At 57.2% G+C, this 19,218-nt stretch overlaps 2 protein-coding genes across 6 annotated transcripts in view; one reads left to right on the plus strand and one right to left on the minus strand.

Annotated features, from left to right (window-relative positions):
* The first annotated feature begins 1,369 nt into the window (after positions 1-1,369).
* On the plus strand, positions 1,370-6,533 carry PIMREG (PICALM interacting mitotic regulator). 5 transcript variants are annotated; one of them, XM_045526010.1, is made up of 6 exons: positions 1,370-1,411; positions 1,837-2,159; positions 3,868-4,163; positions 4,761-4,856; positions 5,479-5,528; positions 5,828-5,898. In XM_045526010.1, exons 2-5 carry the CDS (start codon positions 1,872-1,874, stop codon positions 5,510-5,512), a joined length of 714 nt encoding a protein of 237 aa, XP_045381966.1. In that variant the 5' UTR covers positions 1,370-1,411; positions 1,837-1,871; the 3' UTR covers positions 5,513-5,528; positions 5,828-5,898. The 5 variants fall into 5 exon arrangements, with proteins under 5 accessions (XP_045381966.1, XP_045381965.1, XP_045381961.1 ...); XM_045526009.1 differs by having other exon boundaries at positions 5,479-6,533; XM_045526005.1 differs by lacking the exon at positions 5,479-5,528 and having other exon boundaries at positions 5,828-6,533.
* A 2,161-nt stretch (positions 6,534-8,694) lies between these two features.
* Positions 8,695-19,218, minus strand: part of PITPNM3 (PITPNM family member 3) — a 91,482-nt gene continuing 80,958 nt past the window's right edge. The window contains 6 exon segments of the mRNA XM_045526011.1: positions 8,695-10,703; positions 10,705-10,902; positions 12,243-12,371; positions 16,293-16,476; positions 18,442-18,591; positions 18,856-19,004. Coding sequence (XP_045381967.1) covers positions 10,599-10,703; positions 10,705-10,902; positions 12,243-12,371; positions 16,293-16,476; positions 18,442-18,591; positions 18,856-19,004 — 915 coding nt within the window. The 3' untranslated portion in view covers positions 8,695-10,598.

A 19,218-nucleotide genomic window follows, 5' to 3' on the forward strand; every position in this document is an offset into this window, starting at 1 on the left:
TCAAATGTGTGCACACTCCTAAACCATATTGTTTAGTTTTTTGCTTTTGAACTTATATAGTGTCCAATTTTGTTTGTCTGTAATTTGCTTTTTATTATCCCACATTATATTTCTGTGATTCATCTAAATCATTCCCTCTGGTTATAGTTCACTAATTTTTCCTGCTGTATAATATTCCATAATTTGAATAAACAATTTATACATATTAAAACAAACAAACAAACAAATGCCATCAACATACGAATTTGAGGATTATGTTTCCAACATGTCAAATCTGAGACACATTTGAACCATAGCAGATGGTCAAGTGAGTTAATAAATAGCAAGTGCGTGGACCACCAGAAACTGGTGCGTAGTAAGTGCCACATACTCGTTAATCATTATCACCACGGGAGGCGGGGAATCACGGAGGCTGAAGGAGGCGTGAGACCACCATAGATGAAGGGGGCTGAGGACAGAGCCTCTGGGAGCCCGTCGCCTCAGGCCTGGGGAGGGGACAAGGAGAATGGGAGAGTGGGCAGTGCTGCTCTGAGGTCTCCTAAAAGAGGAATCTGAGTTCCCCTAAAGGAGGAAAGGAAGGGCTTCATAGATGGCTGACTTTTGAGCTTGTTTGGGTGCCAAGGGGGACAGAGGGACGTTTCATTCCGCTGGAGGGAACGGGTGGGGCGAGACGGGGTGGGGGTCGGTGTGGGCGGGAGGAGGGCAGGCATACTCTGGCCTATGCCCTCTCTGGGATGTGTTTTCTTGGGGGCAGAGTGTGGATGGCGAGTTTGGGGAACACAGAGCGGGCAGTGCCTTGTGTCAGGAAGGGAGGGTCTTGAGGGAAATTTGAAACAAAACCTCCTTGGGCACCCAGGGCTCTGCAGCCGCGCGGTCTCTCCCGGGCAGGGACAGCTGGCGCCTTCGGACAAAAGGGCTGAGCAAGCACGGAAAGCCAGACCTCGTGACAGGAGGGGAGGGGTCCCCAGGAGACCAGGGCTGCTGCCCGCTGAGCGGCCTGGAGCCGAGGCCCCCGGCCCCTGGGTCTTCTCCGTGCCCGGGCCCCCCGCCTGCGTCCCGATGGGTCAGACCAGCCTGAACACAGGTGGAGGGAGCGGGCTCCCGCGCGGGCTGCGCTGCGGGTCCCGGCCGCGGCGCGGGTGGGACTTGCGGGTACAAAGGCAGAGCCGGAGAGGCGGGGTGCGGTGCGAGGGTCCCGGGCGATGAATGGGGACGGCCCGGCCAATCCGAGAGCAGGATTCGCAGCCGCGAGAGAAGGGAGCCAATCGGATCCCCGGAGCGGCGTCGGGCGCGGGGTCGGAGCCAATCCGCTGTGAGGACGAGGCCGGGGCACAGCCGCGCGGAGTTTCAAATCGGCCGGGTCCCCCGAGCAGCAGCTGTGCTCGGCGCCGGGGCGGCTCCGGGGCGTCGGGTGAGTGCGGGCGGGACGTGGCGGGGCTTCTCTTCAGAGCGGAGGGGGTCTGGTTAGGATCGGCATGGGGGGCGTCTGGGAATGCAAGCGCCGGATCGGAAATCGGGGCGTCGGGTCCGGCGGCGAGGGGCGGGCGGGCGCGTTTGCTCGGGACGAGCTTGCGACGTTGCCGGGGACAGTGCCCTGGGGGGCTGAGCCCTGCGAGGGTTGGTCCTCACTCTGCCTCCCTCCCCGCCTGCGGCAGAGAGCGGACACCCGAAGGGCAGGACTGCAGGCATGCTGCTCTTTGCGACCCCTCTTGCAGGAACATGCTCCTTCCCCCACTCACCCGTCCCTCACCCCGTCCCTCTTCCCCTGTGCCCAGGGTCTCGGGAACCTGGGGAGGGGGGATGCCTTTCTGACCTGCCTTTTGACCTCCTCCCCAGGGTCTAGTGGGCAGAGAAGACTCTCGGCCAGGCGGATGGCTTCTCGGTGGCAGGGCATGAGCGCCTCTGTGCGCCGGAGATCTCTCCGGAACCGGGAGCAGCTGGAGGACAGCAAGGTGCTGCAGCCTGTGGTCGGTCATCACGAGACCTCTACCCTGGGCTCCCTGTGCAGACAGTTCCAACGGAGGCTGCCCCTGAGAGCCGTCAACCTCAACCTCAGGGCAGGCCCCTCCTGGAAGCGCCTGGAAACCCCAGAGCAGGGGCAGCAGGGCCTCCAGGCTGCAGCTCGATCAGCCAAGAGCGCCCTGGGTGCGGTGTCCCAGGTAACAATGACAATGCTAACCATCTATTTATGGACGATTTCCTTGGTGCTGGACACAGTTCCTACCCTCAAGGACCCCCACCTCCCACCCCAAGAATGAGACTCCTTGCAGACAGGGACTTTGGTTAGTTCATTGCTGTTTTCCTAGCATCCCAAATAGTTCCCAGCACACAGTAGGCACCGAACAAATAGTTGAATGAGTCATGCAAGTGTGTCGTGGAGGAAAGGGATGTTCATGATACAAGGTGACACCTGTATTGTGATAGGAAATTGCAAGCAAGTGGCTAATAGTGAGAGTCCACAGAACAGGCCTAGCTGGCAGAGGCTTCCCAGAGGAGGTGACTGCATGAAATCAGCCTGGGAAGGGGAGGCACAGGGGTGTGTGAGGCAGGGGGAATAGTGTGACTCCAGGCCCAGAGCTGAGGGAAAGCAAGGTGCTGCAGAGAGCTGGCAGAGTTTAGTCTGGGCATGGCCAGAGGACAGAGTGAGCTGGAGCAGGGAGAAAGGACATGCGGGTGCTGGAGGTGCTTGGACACTCCAGGAGTGACTGGGAGTGGGAAGGATTCCAAGCAGAGTGGGAAATCTGGCCAGATTAGCATCTCAGAACATGTTCTTCAGCTACCTAATGGAACAGGGGTTGGAAGCAGATATGCTCCTGAGGGAGCCTCGGGGCCTGGACTTGCAGGGGTGTAAACTTCAAGGGCTGCTCAGAAGGTAGGTGAGAGTGGATGTGGTGTCAGATGAGATGTGCCAGTAGGAAGATGTCATTCTGTTGGATGTGAGGTGCCCATGGGCCCTCCAAGGGATTTGTCTCCAAACCTGGAGCTGGGGATGTAGAGGTGTCACCTAGAAAGGACGGAAGCCATGAGAGGAGAGTGAAAATACCTCCAAGGAGAGAATTAGGAGGAAGGGGAGTCTCCTCAGTGTCTCATTGGGAATTCTGAGGGCAAGGAAAGAGGGTAGCTCTTCCTGGACAGAGAGATCTTTGAGCCAAACGTTAGTCCTTATTTGCAAGCACCTTTTGTTTGTTTTCACCACCCTCAGGGTTCAGAGAAATGAGAAGAGACATCTTGTCCAAGGTCACATAACTTGTCAGATTTAACGTGGGCCTTGCTCCACCCCCTGGACTCTGGTTTGCCAAGGCAAAACAGTCCAGCCAATGAGGAAGAGGTTTCATAACCATCACCCAGCTGGTGTGAAAGGCTCAAGAGTTAGGGCTTGGTCCTATGGACAACAAGGAGCCATAGGAGGGTTTTGAGCAGTTGAGTGTCATGAACAGAATTGTCCTTTGGAAGGGTCTCTAAGGACCAATGTGGAGGATGGATAGAGTGAGTGAGACCAGAGGCAGGAAGATAAATACTGTGCTGATACCCAGAGGGGTGGCCTGCTCTCCTCTGGGCCTTCTCCTTGGGTATCTGGGTCAATCTGTGCCCAGAAAGAGGGTTTGGTCTTAGATAAATGGAGGCTCTATGAGCCAGGGTGGTCCTCCTGCCACTGACCACTGCAGTCATATCCAGGGGGGCTCTGAACTGGGTCTCTGCCATGGACCCATTCCACATGGAGTCATTTACATGCCTCGCCCTTGATTCTAAGAGCAGCCTGTATGTGTGGAACAGCTGCTGGGCCTAGGGGTGGGAGGTGTGGCCTGGAGACTGGGGTATCACACCCATGGCTTTGTCTGTGCTAACCTTTCCATGTACCTGTCACAGAGAATCCAGGAGTCCTGCCAGAGTGGCACCAAGTGGCTGGTGGAAACCCAGGTGAAAGCCAGGAGGAGAAAGAGAGGGGCACAGAAGGACGGCAGCCCCCCAGCTCACAGCCTGAGCCAGAAGAGCACCCGACTGTGTGGAGCCCCCCCTGCCCACTCAGCCATGGACCCCCGGGAGAGGGAGCATCACCGCCTCTCTGTCCAGATGGGCCTGCGTACCCCCCGACTACGGCGGTCAAGGAGGGAGGCTGCCTTCCGGAGCCCCTACTCCTCAGCAGAGCCCCTCTGCTCTCCCAGGCAAGTGGGACAGTGCCCTTCCCCAGAGCTGGTGGCCTTTTAGCCCAGGCACAATTCTCCTTACCTGACCCCCTCCCCAAACACAAACTGATCCCCAGGGGCTTTTGAGCACCTCATGTGGCTACCTGGAGCAGAGCCACCCTGAGCTGAGTCACATCTGTGTTCTGACCCAGATCTGCCCCCAGAGCTAGTGGAGGGCTTGAGAAAATCCTTCAGGGCCTTAGTTTCCCTATCTGTAAGAGGAAGAGGTGAGCTTAGCTGTGACTATACAGTCACTCAAGCCTCCTGGTGAGCCCAAGAGCAAGTTTCGAAGCCATCTGGTTGGCTGAGCCTCAGTTTCCAAGGGGGAGACAGCAGGGCTCCCCTGTCTGCAAAATCACTTGCCCGGGAGTCGAGGAGAAGGCTCAGCAGGGAGATCTTGATCTTGCAGTTCTCTGCCAGGTGCTCCAGTTCACTCTGAGGTCACCTCCTGCAGTGAGGGCCTGGGGTGAGGCATTTCCAGCCCATCAGGGTCAGCTGGGCCCCAGAGCTGGGCTGGGAGGGGCTCCTGCCACAGGTTTCCCACTGGTCACTGGTGTGGCTTTTCCTTTTGTTCAGCGAGTCTGACAGTGACCTAGAGCCTGTGGGGGCAGGAATTAAGCATCTCCAGAGGCTGTCCCAAGAGCTAGATGAAGCCATCATGGCTGAAGAGAGGTGAGTGGGCAACCCATGCTCAAGGGTGGAACAGCTCCCTTGAGCCAGCGTTGTAGGCAGCCACTGGTTCTGGCCCTGACCTGCTGTGTGACCCTGTCCGGTCCCTGTCCCTCTCTGGGCCTCAATCTCCCTCATCTCAAACGTGAGAAGGGATGAAAGACCTGGATTGGGGTGATGGTAAAGGATGCACCCTGGATGTATTTGGCCCTCTGGGCCTTGGGCACCCACATTTGTCCATCACCTGGAGCCTCACATGTGGCCGGGTGCCTGGTTCCTGAAAACCCTGCCCTCCCTCCAGTCCTCTCCATGGCTCCCCTGTGCCCTGCCTGCCCATGGAACTGGGAAGAGCAGCATGGCTGCTGTGGAGTTCCTGCTCTGTCTGCTCAGCACCCCATCCTGGGGGCAGGGCGTTGGTTCTGGATATGCCCTAACTTGGGGCCATTGCCCCCTTTATATAATGGCCCTGATGGATTCTTAGGCAGGGCCCCGACAGCTCTGGCTATGTGTCGAGTGGCCAAGTTCCCACCACATTTCCAGGTCTGGTCTCTCCTGGTCCAGACTGGGAGGGTCCCCTCAGAGCCCGAGGCTCTCAGTGGCATCAACCCCTCCCCCTTTTCTCTAGCAGCGACATGACTGACTTTCTTATTCATGACTGAGGACAGTGCCCTGCAGGTAATGCCCTCCTCCTCCTCTTCCTCCTCCTCATGCATGAGCACATATGTATGTGTAAGCATGTTCAAGAAATGAGTCTTTCCTAGAAACACCCACAGAGCTGATGGGCACAGCAGAGTAGGAAGTGTACAAGTCTTCTTACGTGTGCAGAGCCAGAGCCGCTAACCTCACTGACCCCATCATTAACTGAGCATGCCAGTGGCCCCTTCCAGTCCCCCATTTAGTGGCGAAAGCTATGGTGTCCCCCCTCCCCCTCCCTTGCCAACAGTGAGGGGCACCCAGGGAGCTCTGTCTTGCAGGAGGCAAGCCCTGTCTGACCACCGAGCCCTCACACCCAGGATGTCTGTGCTGCTCCGTGACTGCCCTGGAGGAAGCCCCCAGGAGTCGTCAGTACCCCTGGGCCACTGCTAACAAGGACCTGACTGACAAGGGGCCCAGAGCGCTCCTGCTCCGGCCACATCTGGACCCATCACTGACCGCCTGCCACAGCCTGAGAGTGACTTGGGGAGATCTTGGAGAGATGGGGGAATTGTTTCTACTCCCCAGGGGACTCTCAGGCTTAGAAATTCATCCACACTTCATTCAGTCTTGTGGTTGCCTCATCTGCAATGTGAGGCGCAGGCACCAGAAGGTGTTTGGGAGCTCTGAGCCGGGTCCCCAGGAGCAGGGTCTTTGGGGAGCCCGCCAGACTCACCCTCTGTGTCTCCAGGGCCAAGGCTCTTGGGGACCCAGCTCTCATCTCTGCTTCCCTGATCAGGGCCTGGAGGAAAGCCCAGGAGACCTTTCCTGGCTTAAGATCCTGGGCTCCCCGGGGTACCTATTCATATGCTCAGCACAGGGCACCGTGCGTGTGCCGGGAGGGAGGAGTAGCGCTATTCAAGAGCAATTTCTGCCCTTTGTAAATTATTTAAGACATCTGCTTTGTCATTTTATTAGAAAGAAACCAGTGTGTGACTTTCCTAGATAACATTGCTTTTTCATAATAAACACTCTTTCTGCATCTGACATCTGTTTCCTTTCACTGCCAACCCCACCCCCGTGCCGTGCCACTCTGGGCAATGGGTTTGCGGTTTAGGGTCCAGCTTTGCTCCCACCTCCACCTCCACCCCCGGCCAGCCTGCCCCCACCCCAGCTCAGGGAGTACATGACTAAAGGGAGAGATTTCTCAACGCAGTTCGGAACAAAGCGCATTTTAAAGGCAAATAAGGTTTTTATTTAAGTGACAACATTTGAGAGTTAAAAACCAGCTCACATCAAAATCAAGACCAGTTGTAAAAATCTTTTAACTCCATAATGCTGTTTTTGTCTTGTTAGAAATCTGATATTTTACATTTTCTTTTCTAACGGATTTTGTACAAGGCAGCCGTAAGGAATATAATAAACCTTTTTCACCACAGAACCATCCATCACAGATAATACTGAAAGTGACACACTTAGGGACAGTCAGACCACAGACAAGGTCAGACTGGCTGCCACCACCAAGTAAACAAATAGAAAAGGACAGCGGGGTCCGAGGGTGGGGGTCCCTGTGCACGAGCCACCTCCTCTGGCCTGCCCCTCCTTGGTGTCATCTGCCTCTCCTTTGTCCCAAAGAGGGTGGAGTCAAACTCGGATTTTCCTCCCCGCTGCCCTGTTGGTTTCCCAACAAGGAGCAGAGCCCAGGCCAGGCCTCAGTGCTTGGACTTAACCCTAACAATGATTTTTAAGAAAGTTCCCCCAAGCCCTGAAGGAAAGGAAGGAGCAGATGTTTCTTTTGGCTGAGCCAAAGAGAATAGGTTTCCAGAGCACTTTGCACCCAAATCCCCCAGGGATTTGGTGGGAAAGTTGGTTGTTTAAGGCGGGGTCAGCTGCGAGGCTCCTCGAGGCCAGGGTGCCCCTCCCGGGCGGGGCTGCACCTAGCTGGGTGGAAGTGTATCCTGCGAACCCAGTGCTACCTCTGGACCCATCCACCTGCCTCGCTCAGGGTCCAGCTTTCCTTAAAGACTGATGCCATGTTTTGTCTGCAGGACGCCTCCAGGGCACAGGTATGCACTCCAAAGTGGTAAAAATACAGTTTAAAAACCATGAGATCCAGCCTCCCCTCTTCCAGAGAGCCCACCAGCCAGTCATCTCTGGAATACTGGGGTTCAAACATATTTGTCTGCTGGGGCCCAGCACCCAGACAGGAGGGCTGTCCATCCAAATGCATGAAAAGGGTCTACTTTAAAAAAAAAAATTTTTTTGAGGAGCCTAAGGGAGAAGTTGAGATCTTTAGGAAAAACTCATGATGTGGAAAGAGCAGGCCCCGGCTAAAAATGCACCCTGAACCCCCAACAGGGCAAGTGGCAGAGGAAGGTGTGGCAGGCAGGCCCTCAGCCCAGACAGCCACTAGATCGGGAAGAACAAACATGCCACGCAAGAAACAAGGAGCTTTGGTCAGGCGGGGAAGATCTGTTTTCCAGCTGCTGGGAAGCAGGCATACCAGGAGCTAGAAGAATTCTCTAGAAAACAGCTGGATTGGGGGTCACAGAATGACTCAAGGAGAGGCAGCAGCACTCCCTCCAGAAAACAACATGACTTGGTTCTTTTTTGTTTCTCCAACTTAACTAGACGGACAAAATTGAACGAACTACTAGTATAGAAAGTGCATGTGGATTACATAGTTGCCGTGAAAGCAGTACTGAAACATAAGTTGTCTCATCACTAAACAGAACCACAGGTACACACATTCACACACACCAACTACAGCTCCAAGGGTGTTGTGTTCACAATATCTCACTGTACACCGTCAGCATCTCGTGTGTGTCGTCAAAGCCCCAATCCGGGGCTCCAGAAAGGAAGAGTTGGTGGCCCTCCTGCTGGGTCCTGTGTCCCAGCTCCGACCCCCAGAGCCACAGAACCCTGGTCACTCTGACTCAATTCCCTGGGGATCCCAGTGTGCTCTCTCTCGCTCTCTCTCTTCTAGCCTGCGGTCCTCAGAAAGGGAAGAGGAAATCTCACTGGAAGCAAAGTATCTCACGCTAATTATTTTATCATTTGAGAATAATATATCAGTGGCTTCTGCAAAAAGAAGATGGTGGAATTTCAGAAAATCAGACTAAGTCTGCCCAAGTTTAAATCAGGGTATTTGGGGGCAGAGGTGGGAGGGATTAGGGTTGAGGTGGCTATGCCTATGGAGACCCAAGAACATGAAATGTGAGGGGGGGATGGGCATGTGTGACCCGCCTGGCGGCAGGACCAGAGAGGAAGCTGGGGCTGATCTGTACCCCTCCCCAACAGACTCGCCGGCAGCAGCGCTGGGCTTGGATGCAGGATGCAGTGCTGAAAGGAGCAGAAGAGCCGGCAGGCTGGAGAAGACACGTTTCCAGTGGAGAGAGCAGGGCTGAGGGCTGGGAGCTGGGAGCCCAGACCCCTCCAGCCCCAGGAGGGTGCCCAGTTTGCCAGGCAATTCACAACGGCGGTGCCAGCTGCCCCCACCGGCAGCTGCCGTCAGCTGCATGGGAGCTGCGAGAGGTAGACATTGAGCAGAAGCAACACCGAACCGACACGGGTGCCTGCTGTGCACACGGACATCTGGGCCCTGGGGGCGGCCTGGCTGAAAGAGCTGGGACTGGTCTCAGCGGCAGCCCACAGACTCGGGGGCAACCCCGGCAGCCACACACAGCGGGTGTGAGCCTGGGCCAGGGAGCAGGGGGCGGTGCAGGAGACCGGTGCCGGGCAGCAGCAGGAGGGCCTGGGCAGGCTTCGGGGAGCCCTAGGAGAGCCACACCCTGCCAACCTCAGGGGACTACCTGGGAGAAAGTTATGGGCTCAAACTGAGTGGCAGGGGGAAGGGAAGAGACTACAACAGTTGGAGCCAAAATTCCATGAACCCCCCAGAACCCTGGAATCTCAGCTCCACGCCTTCCAGGAGCCAAAAGGGAGACATCAGTCTGAGCAAAGCAGGAGGAGGAGGACCCAGGTCAGTACCCGTTGGCAGGAGTCGGGGATGTTTCCATCCCTGGGACACCCGGTTTGACCATCAGTGCAAGGCAAACCGGCAGCAGCTCTCCATGGGGGGGATCCCTTCCCAGCCCTTCTTTGAGGCCGCGGGACAGGAGCTCCTCCCTGCTGGCACTCCCAACCCCTCTCCCAGGCTGTGTGGAAGGTGTGGATCACTGGACACTCTGAGGGGCCTTAGGCCTGAAAAGCCCCAGGGGGGTGAAGTGCAGGACAACCCAGGAGTCAAAAGCTCACACCAGTCTCAGCTGGGGGCCCCCTCCGATCACAGAAGGCGGGCAGGGCCCAGAGAGCGCAAGCAACAGGCGCAAGGGCTCACAGCCAGCCCAGCTGGGCCAGAGCCCAAGGCTGCAGCCTCACGGAGGGCACAAGGCAGGGCTACGGGAAGAGGAACACCTGTCCCCAAGGGCCGCAGGAAAATGGGGAGGATACTGGGGACAAGAAGGGGCACAACGGACAGCTGCAGGAGGACAGACCGTCAGCACCAGGCCCCGACCCGAGGGCTGTGGACAGAGTCAGCATACACGAGGACAAGCCCAGGGGACCTCCTCTTACTCCCAGAAAGTGGCCAGTTTGCCATAAGAGAGCCAACTCCCAAACGGTGAGCCAGGATGTCACAGGGAGGGCTGGCACAAATGCCACTCACCCCTCCGCAAGGCAGCCAAGAAGCCGTGCGGGCCAGCAGCAGCTGGTCCCGGGGCAGGGCTGCTCTCGGTAGGGCCTGCCCGGCGTGGCTGTGACGCCTCGGGGACTCAGGATGGTCGACTTTGCCCAAACACTTCAGCTCCGGGCAGGCCTGGCCCCCAGGATTACACGAACATTTAACCCTGACTCGGGCTCGCGGTCACAGGCATGGGGAAGGCAGCCGCAGCCGCACTGAGAACCCCGAACCTCACCCCGTGGCAGCTCAGGGAACCCCCCAAGACCGGACAGGGTCCCTCCCTGCTCTGGTCGGACAATGCTGGACAGACACGGGAGGGAAAAAGCAGGAAAACGCCTGTGTCGGGGAGAGGGCAGCCCCCTCCCGTCCGCGCAGGCCGCCCCCCGCGACGGCCTGGTTGGGCCCCCCCTGCTCTGAGCACAGCCCGCCCCTCAGGGCACCGACTCGAACCTGGGGGGCCCACGCGCCCAGCTGAGCGCGGGCAGCGGCCGCTCGTGGTCCTTGTCGGACTCGGGCTGGCTCTGGGCCCGCTCGGGGCTTGGGGTTGGCGGGCGGGTCGGGCTGCTGCACCGACATGGTCCTGCGCAGGTGGTTGCGCTTCCGCAGGAACTCGGGCTGTGCGTGCAGCCCGAAGCTGCCCTTGCGCAGGATCATGCGCGAGTTGTTCTTCTTGGGGCGCGAGCGGTGGCTGGCCTCCAGCGCGGCCAGGTGAGCCGCGTAGCCCTCGCTCAGGAACTGCGGAGGGGACAGGCGTCAGGCCAGCGGGCCCTGTCCCCACAGCATCGCTACTTCCCGGGAACACACGACCAGGGTGGCTCCAGCTTCTCTGAGGAACCCCACTCCAGGGTCCCCATTCCACTCTGCACCTCTCTCTGCACTCATGGGTCACTTGAGTTCTCCGGATTCTTGATGAGGGTGAAGGGCCCATCCTTGCCACTCTCACTAAATCCCCAAAACACAAGTGCCTCCCGTCATCCAGCCTCTACCCACCTAACTCTCTTTTCTGACCCCACAGCTGCCCATCCTGCCAGTCTCTGTGTCCCCAGAAAGCGTGGTCCTAGGCCAGCAGCAACAGCTGGCTTGGACCTGGACCGTTGCTGGGCAGATTCTCAGGCCCCACCCCAGGCCTCGGATTCTGATCCCCAGGTGATGCCGCTGTGCTTCTGAATTTGAAGAGCAAGGCTCCAGAGTTCCCCACTCTGAGGTGCCAAGGTCTTCTGACCCTCCCCCTGCTGGTCACTCTCAGACACCTCACACTCCCAAAGGGAGGCCATCTCCTTGCCTTCCACCTGCTCCTCCTCCAACCTGCTTCTCAATCCCAACAATGGCACCTCCTACCTGGTTACCCAAGCCAGAAACCAGGGCGTGGTCCTCGGCTTGGACTTTCTTTCACCCCGTACATCTGACCTGTGCGTGCCAAATCCCTCCCATGCCCTGCCTCAGAAAGCCCGCTCAGACCCTCCACGTTCTCTCCAACTCCCTCCCTGCTTCCCTTCCACTCCTCTGACCCACCTTCTGCCTGCAGACTGAAGGATCTTTCTGAATCACACACTCCAAGGACGACAACTCTGAGGACAGAGTCCCAACTGAGCAAGGCGCACAGCCCACCTCAGATGCAGTTACCACCCCAGCTCCCCTCTCCCCTCCCTGCCCACATCACACGCAGCCAAGCTCAGTCACTGGCAGTTCCCAGAATATACTGTCCTCTGTCACCTCCTGACCTTGGCTGCTGCCCCTGCCACAAATGCTCCTCCCAATCTCAGGCCCTTCCTGGGCTATTCCTTCAAATTCCCGAAAGCCAAGCTCGCCCTGGAGTCTGAGTCAGCTGCTTCTCTGCTCCCTGCTGTACATCATGGCCCTGCCACACTATCCCATCATGGACTGCGGATGTTTCCATCTCCCCGGTAGACTGGATGACATTATATCTGACTCCACTGGGGACTGTGCCCTGCACTCAATAGTGTTTGTTGAATGAATGAATGAGCAAATGAAGGAATGAACAAACAAATGAACTGCCTACTCCCCTGCCAACCGCCTTCCCTGACCACCCCTGCCCTGGCCCAGCCTCCACCCACCTGGCACTGGGTTTGGTACTTCTTGGTGGGCCGGCCCACAATGAAGATCTGCGAGGCTGGCAGGCCCAGCACGCTGTAGACGGAGATGTCCTTGGTGGAGCCATAGGCAGCACTGATTCTGATAAAACACTGAAACACAGGCAGCTCATGAGGGAGGGAGAGGCCCAGCTGACCTCCCTGGAAGGCTTCCTAGACCAATGCTGGGGAGCCCCTGCTTGGAGACCCTTTATCTGCGCTGTTAGACTCCAAGCCATGGGTCCACCCTGTGCCAGGAATAAACCCCCAGAGTGGCTGTCCCTCCCTGCACCCCAGGCCTGATACAGGGACAGTGCTCTGCCCAGTGAACAGTCATGACCATACCATGTACTGACCCCACCTCGGACAGCACTATACCAGGTTATGTAACGAGGCAAAGCATTCCTTCGCAGATAAGGAAACTGAGTTGCAGGTTATGCATCACAGGGCCAGACGGGAGCCAGGTCTGGCTTCGGACCCAGTGCTGTCCGTACCACACCAGACTGTGGCTTGCCATTTGCCCGCTGCCTCTTGCTAGCTGGTCTGATGTCCTCCACCCCAATCCTGTTCCACAAACTGTCCGAGATCCTCCCTGCTCCAAGGGCCCCTCCAGATCATCACCCTACTCTCCCGTCCCACCTCGCTGGATGAAACTACCTCCTGCTTTGGGGTGCTCACTGTGAACCTCCCCCTCAATGCCATCTTCTTTCCTCTCACCCTTGCTCCGCCCAAGTTCACTGGCGGCTTTGGTCCTGGGTCACAGCTTCCTTCCTCCTACGCCCCACCATTGCTGGGATGATTTCTGTCCTTGTGCATCACCTACCACCCCTCAGCCCAGAGGCCTCTCGCCTTCTTTTGCGTCAGTGGCCATCACTTCTAGGTCTGAGCCCAGAACCTCCCTCTGAACTCTGAACTTGCATGTCCCTGCTCTGACCAGCGCTTCTGCCCCCGAGTCTCTCCTGGCCCCCAACCCAGCTGCTCTCAGCCTCACTGACACCAGCGTTTTCTGCACCCACCCTCCTGTCTCACGCCCTTCCTCATCCTGGCTGGGCACCCCGTGGCATCCCTGCATCCCCTGACTCCACCCGGGATTCTCTTCCCTTCTGCTACTCACGCCCGGTCAGACCTCAGCCCTAGGATTTTTCGACCACCCACTTCCTCTACACTGGCTACTGAGAACTGCTAGAGAAACTCCTAAAACCACAGAGCTCTCATCCAACATATTCTTTCTGTCCCTCCTTGAGCCCCTACCCAGTCCTGTAGGTGACTTTGCTTTTGATGTTGAACCAAAGAGAAGGCTTCCTCAGTTGCTGGCTCATTCCCAGCTGGCCTGTGGCTCAGAGGAAGACACAGTCCCTTTTTGTCCCATCCCCTCCATTTGCCTGAGCTCACTCCTGTAACTCTGCTCCCCCAGCTCCAGTGACCCTGCCACCCACGCTCACAACCCTTCAAGTGGAGACCCACCTTCTCTGCTCCATCCTCTACTGCTTCTGCCTGCCTGTCCCTCTGAGGTGTCCCTTCCTCACCAAGGTCATCCCATGGCCAGTCTTCCTCTAGTGGGCAGTTCTCGCCAAACCACGTCTTCACCGGAAGGGCACTGTCTCCTTCAAGCCCTCTTCTCTCCAACACCTGCAGCGTCTCTCTCCTGGCCCCTCCCCCTCTGACCCTCCTCCTGCTTCCTCAGCCAGGTCCTCTCCCAGCTCTCAGGGCCCAGCGCAGCCTCTTCTCGCTCTTGCTTTTGTCCAGGAAATGCCTCCTTCCATGGCTTCACTGACCTGCCTCCCGCTCCAGGCTCCCAGCTTCCACTTGCAGCCCAGACCTCTCCCCAAGCCATATGGCATCCTACAGCCACGGCAGCCTCAACGTGTCCACAGAGTGCTTTGCACTCGGTCATAATTCTTCCATTGTAGTGCAAAAGCAACCATAGACAATGCATAAACAAATGAGCTTGGCTGTGTTCCAATAAAACTGGGCTCATCCCCACCCCCAGCGTGGTCCTCCTCCTGTGTGCCCTCTCATTTCACTCATTTATTCATTCCACTAACATTTATTAAGTGCCTACTGTGCCACATCCTTGCCCCAAATCCCAGAGATATGTTGGTGAGCAGAACAGACACAGACTCTGCCTCCATGGAGAACACAGGCAGGTGAGTAGCCCCTGGATCCCGCCCGGTCACCCATCATGGACATCTGAGAGCTCCTCGCTCCCTACCTCCAACCATCACTGAGTCCTGACAATTCCACGTCCTGATTCTGTGACTGTCCATGCCTTCTCTCCATCCTAGATGGATCCTGGTCTTCCTGTCCTTTGCTTGGGCCACATCCTCATCATTGGCCTCCCTGCCTCTCATTTCTCCTGCCAATCTGCTCCCCACACAGCTGCCAGGAGGATCTTTCTAAAACTCCTATTAGACACTGCCATTGCCTGCTTTAAACTCTTCCATGGTTGCCCATTGATCTCAGCAAAAAGTTCACAGTCTTGGCCTGGTTTCCAAGGCTTTCAAGGCCTGCCAAGCTTGGGCCCCTGATGACCTCTGAGGGCTCAGCTCCCAAGTGTCCTGAGTCTGCCCCTGCCTGCACAGTCCCCCTTCCTGGATGCCTACAGCTCTGAGAGCATCCCAGGCTGTTTCCTGCCCCTGTGCCTTTGCACATGACCGTTCATTGTCTGCCTGACAAACTCACACTCCTGCTTCAAGACTCAGCTCAAAAGTTACCACCTTGCAGCTGTCTTCCCTGACCTCCCAGGCAAACTTAAGTCCTTTCTCCCCTGTTTGCTAATAGGGCCATTTTCAGCCACACACCAGTAATTGTCAATTTACATGTCCTCCTTCCTCTAGATCAGAGATTCGCAGGCTTTTTCTGTAAAAGGCCAGATAGTAAATATTTTAGGCTTTGCACTCTGTCATAATTCTTCCATTGTAGCGCCAAAGCAACCATAAACAATGCATAAACAAATGAGCTTGGCTATGTTCCAATAAAACTATTTATAGATGCTGAAATTTAAATTTCATATAATCTTCACATGTCATGAAATATCATTCTTCTTTTGATTTTTCTCCCAACCATTTGAAAGTGTAAAAACCATTCTTAACTCACAGGTCCTATAAAAACAGGCCGTGGGCTGGATTTAGCCATCATTTGTCAACCCCTGCTCTAGATCAGCAATTCTCAAATATTTTCTGTGCATCAGAATCCCCTGGAGGGCTTCAGCCCCTTCTCAAGACTGTCAGCTTGAGAAGTTCCAAGATGGAGCCAGAGAATTTGCATTTCTAAAGAGATGCTAAGGTGCAGGTCCCAGGCGCACTGTGAGAACCACAGCTCTAGTTGGCGAGCTCTGGAGAGCGTGTCCCCTGTTCTTTTTGTCTCTGTGCAGCCCAACACCAAGCACGGGGTAAGGAATAGGGTGGGCACTTAAATGTCTGTTGAATGAATAACCCGATGTAGAGACAAGAGTCAGGAGATAAAGGATGGAAGTCTAGGCGGGGCGGGCAGTGGCTTATGCCTGTAATCCTAGCTTTTTGGGAGGCCAGGTGGGAGGATCGCTTGAGGTCTGGTGTTGGAGACCAGCCTGAGCAAGAGCGAGACCCATCTCTACTAAAAATAGAAAAAATTAACCGGGCGTGAGAGTGCACGCCTGTAGTCCCAGCTACTTGGGAGGCTGAGGCAGGAGGATTGCTTGAGCCTAGGAGTTTGAGGCTGTGGTGAGCTGTGATGACGTCACTGCACTCTAGCCAGGGTGACAGAATGAGATTCTGTCTCAAAAAAATAAAATAAGGAAAGAATGGAAGCCTGGCTCCCATCTGGGGCAAGTCATCCGAGCCCGGCCTTTTGTCAGTGAAGATAATACCTGCCTTACAAGGCTGTTAAAAGGACCAATGAGATCCATGGGAATGGGCTTTGCAAACTATGCATCTCTTGAGGCCCCAACCGGCTTGAGGGTGGAGAGGAGGGGTGAGGAGGAGGGTCATGGTCCCACCGCCCCCCTACCCCAGGCCTGCTGAGGAAGCCCCGCCCCCGGCCCGGCTGGTCACTCACCTCCTGCATGAGGTTGCGGAGGAAGATGGCCTTCTGCCGCAGCGGGTCGTGCACCAGCCCGTCCGAGAAGAAGATCATGCCCTGTGGGAAGTTGTGCTGGGACAGCCACGACACCACCCGCTGCTTCTGCATGTCCGGCCGCCCCGTGATGTAAAGGATCATGTAGCCCAGGTCCTGCCAGTGCCTGGCGAGACGGCATCGGAGGGTCCACCCCTGCCCCGTGCAGGCCACCCACTGCCGGGAAGCCTGCCCCGCCCACAGGCGCCCTCCTGAGAAGCCAGAGGGGCTGTTCTGAGGAGTGCCCGGGAAAACAAGGGGGTCCCCAAATTCCACACTCCAGGCGGCGTCCTGGGAGTCCTGGATGTCTCCTGTGGACGCGCTGCAGGCAGCCACTCCCCACTCGCCCGCTGCTCACGTCCTCTTTAGAGCCAGAAACGAGCCCTCTTTGGTTCCTGCGGCTCCCTGTGCCCCCCACCCGCTCCGCCAGTGGGCCAGCCTTGCCACTGCACCGGGCCAGGACCCTGCCTGCAGCCTTCTCATGTTAACCGCACTTCTCATCCTGAGCACGAGCGCCATCTCCCTCCTGGCCAGTGCAAAAGTCTCCTGGGTGTTCCCCCCACCTCCTGCCCCCACTCTAACCTGGGCCGTGCAACCTTGGGCAGGTTCCTTAACACCGCCCCCCCCCCGCCCCCAGTCCCCACAGGGTTTCAATTTCCCCATCTGCAAAATGAGGGTAATAACAGTATCTCCTAAGGATGACAGGAATTAATCCCAAACACGCAGGGCATGGTGTGCTCCATACAGTTGGCTTTATTGTTATCCTCGGTACTGTTTCCATGGTGACTTCCCTAAATCACAGATCTAACCCCAGTACTCCTTTGCCTAAAGGCATTTCCAGGTCCCCAGTGCCCCGAGGTAAAGTCTCCATGCTGCTGTCTGTACCTGTGGCCGTGACCCCTGCTCTGTCCTTGCCCGTGGGACCTCCCCAGCCACAGGAGCTGCTGCACAGCCCCTGGACAAGCCCAGTGCTCTCCCGCGGCAGACTCCTCCCCTAGACAGCCCTCCAGGCTCTGTCTGTCTGCTTAGATTCACATCCCCCTTCTTTCAAGGCCCCCTCCTCCAGGAAGTCTCCCCTGCTTCCCAAGCAGAACTGCCCTCTTTCCTCTGTGCTCTCACAGAGCAGTGGGACAGTCTCTCCACTAACCTTACACAGAATCCTGGCTGCAAGGTGTCAGGTGAGCCCAGACCTCTGTGGGCGCCTCTGTGGCACTAGCCACCAGAACATAGACTGGGGAGTTCTAAACCTGGAGGGTGATCTGAGAGATTTGGGGAGGGTCTGGAAAACCACACAGGTGCAGGCATCTCCCCCAGGGATTCTGGTCAGTTCTCAAGTTGATGTAAAGCCGTTTCCCCCGCAGGAAGGAGGTGAGACCACCGTGAATCCCCAGAGAAGAGGACCACAGCACCCCCTTCCCTCCACAGGAGGGGGATGCTGACTCTGGAAGGGGTTGCTGTCATGGGAACAAACCGCCCAGACCTGCAGGGGAGAGGCTGGCCCCTGAGATGGGCTGGAGCCTGTCCAGCCTGTTCCCACAGAGCTGCTGGGCACTCTGAGGGCAGCAGTCTCCCAGGAGCCCGGGGGGACCAGGCCAGTCTTGTCTCCTCAAAGCCGTCATGATTACTGGGATGAGGCAGGACAGTGCCCAGCCCCAACCCCAAGAACACCCAGTGCCTGGTATCTGCCTCACGCTTGGGGTCTCATCCCTGGCGTCCTGGGTCACAGTTTCTCGTGCCCATGACCTGCTTTTCCCACTGGATTCGGAGCTCCTCTGACCAGGAGCTCTCTGCATCAGTGGCTGGCGCAGAGCTGGCCACAGTTGGCCTCAGAAAAGGGTGGATGGGTGCACGGGTGGAGGGAGGGAGGCAGGGAAGGAAGGAAGGAGGGAGGAAGGAAGAAAGGAAGGAAACAAGGAACAAAAGAGCTGAGATCTAGAAAAGGGGAGAGATATTCCCAAGGACCCTCAAGAAATTGCTATTGGCAGTAAAGCCAGGACTGCTCAGCTCTGGGCCCCAGAGACCAATAGAATTCCTAGAAAAACCACGAGTTTCCCCCAGCGCTGCAGGCTCCCTCATGGGAGGCAGCACTCACCGGACAACATCCACTGCACCTGGCCGGACCTTGGGGTCGCTTCCCATGATGGATACGCTGGCCGCGAAGGACCCATCGATGCTGAACACGACGCACTCCATGCCCCGGGGCAGCACCGTGAGGTAGCTCATGGCACAGGTCTGGTCGCCCCTGCAAGGAACCTGCCTGTGGTCAGCCGTGCACGGAGGGTCAGGTTAGCCTGAGGTCAGCCTGTAGATGGAGTTAGAGCCCAGTCTGGGGCCAGGGGCAGGGAGCATCTGGGTGGCATCAGGAGACCTTCCCCGTTTTCCTCTGTCCACGGAGACAGAGTGGGGCCCAAAGAAAGCCCCAAGCACCCCAACCTCTGGACAGGCCTGGCTGGAAGAGTGGTGGAAACAGGAGAAACTGCCATGAGAATGTTCCCCTGGGTCCTACCTGACGACCATTTTCACTGGGTAGACGCCGACCCCCAGGCGCCGGGGCCGTGGCACATTGTATGTGATTCGACCACTGCTGTTGGTGATCTCCGTGTCCAGGTGTACCCAGCGGCCGGAGGATGGCTCTGCCATCACCAGGATGTCCACCTGCAGGCAGGGAAGGGGGACAGGGGACTCCTTGAAGGCTGAGGGACTACAGGCTTGGCAGAGGGGCTGGGCTGGGGAGCTCTGGGGCTGCAGTTCCTGCCTGACATTCCCTGGCCCCCTCCACCCTCCCTCCCTCCCTCTCATGCCGGTCCTACACTCCATGCTCCTCCTCCCCGGCCTGCCGGGCAGGGCGTGTGGCTCCCTGCACTGTGCT

The sequence above is a fragment of the Lemur catta genome, chromosome 15 (genome assembly GCF_020740605.2).
Source record: "Lemur catta isolate mLemCat1 chromosome 15, mLemCat1.pri, whole genome shotgun sequence".
Taxonomy (NCBI): domain Eukaryota; kingdom Metazoa; phylum Chordata; class Mammalia; order Primates; family Lemuridae; genus Lemur; species Lemur catta.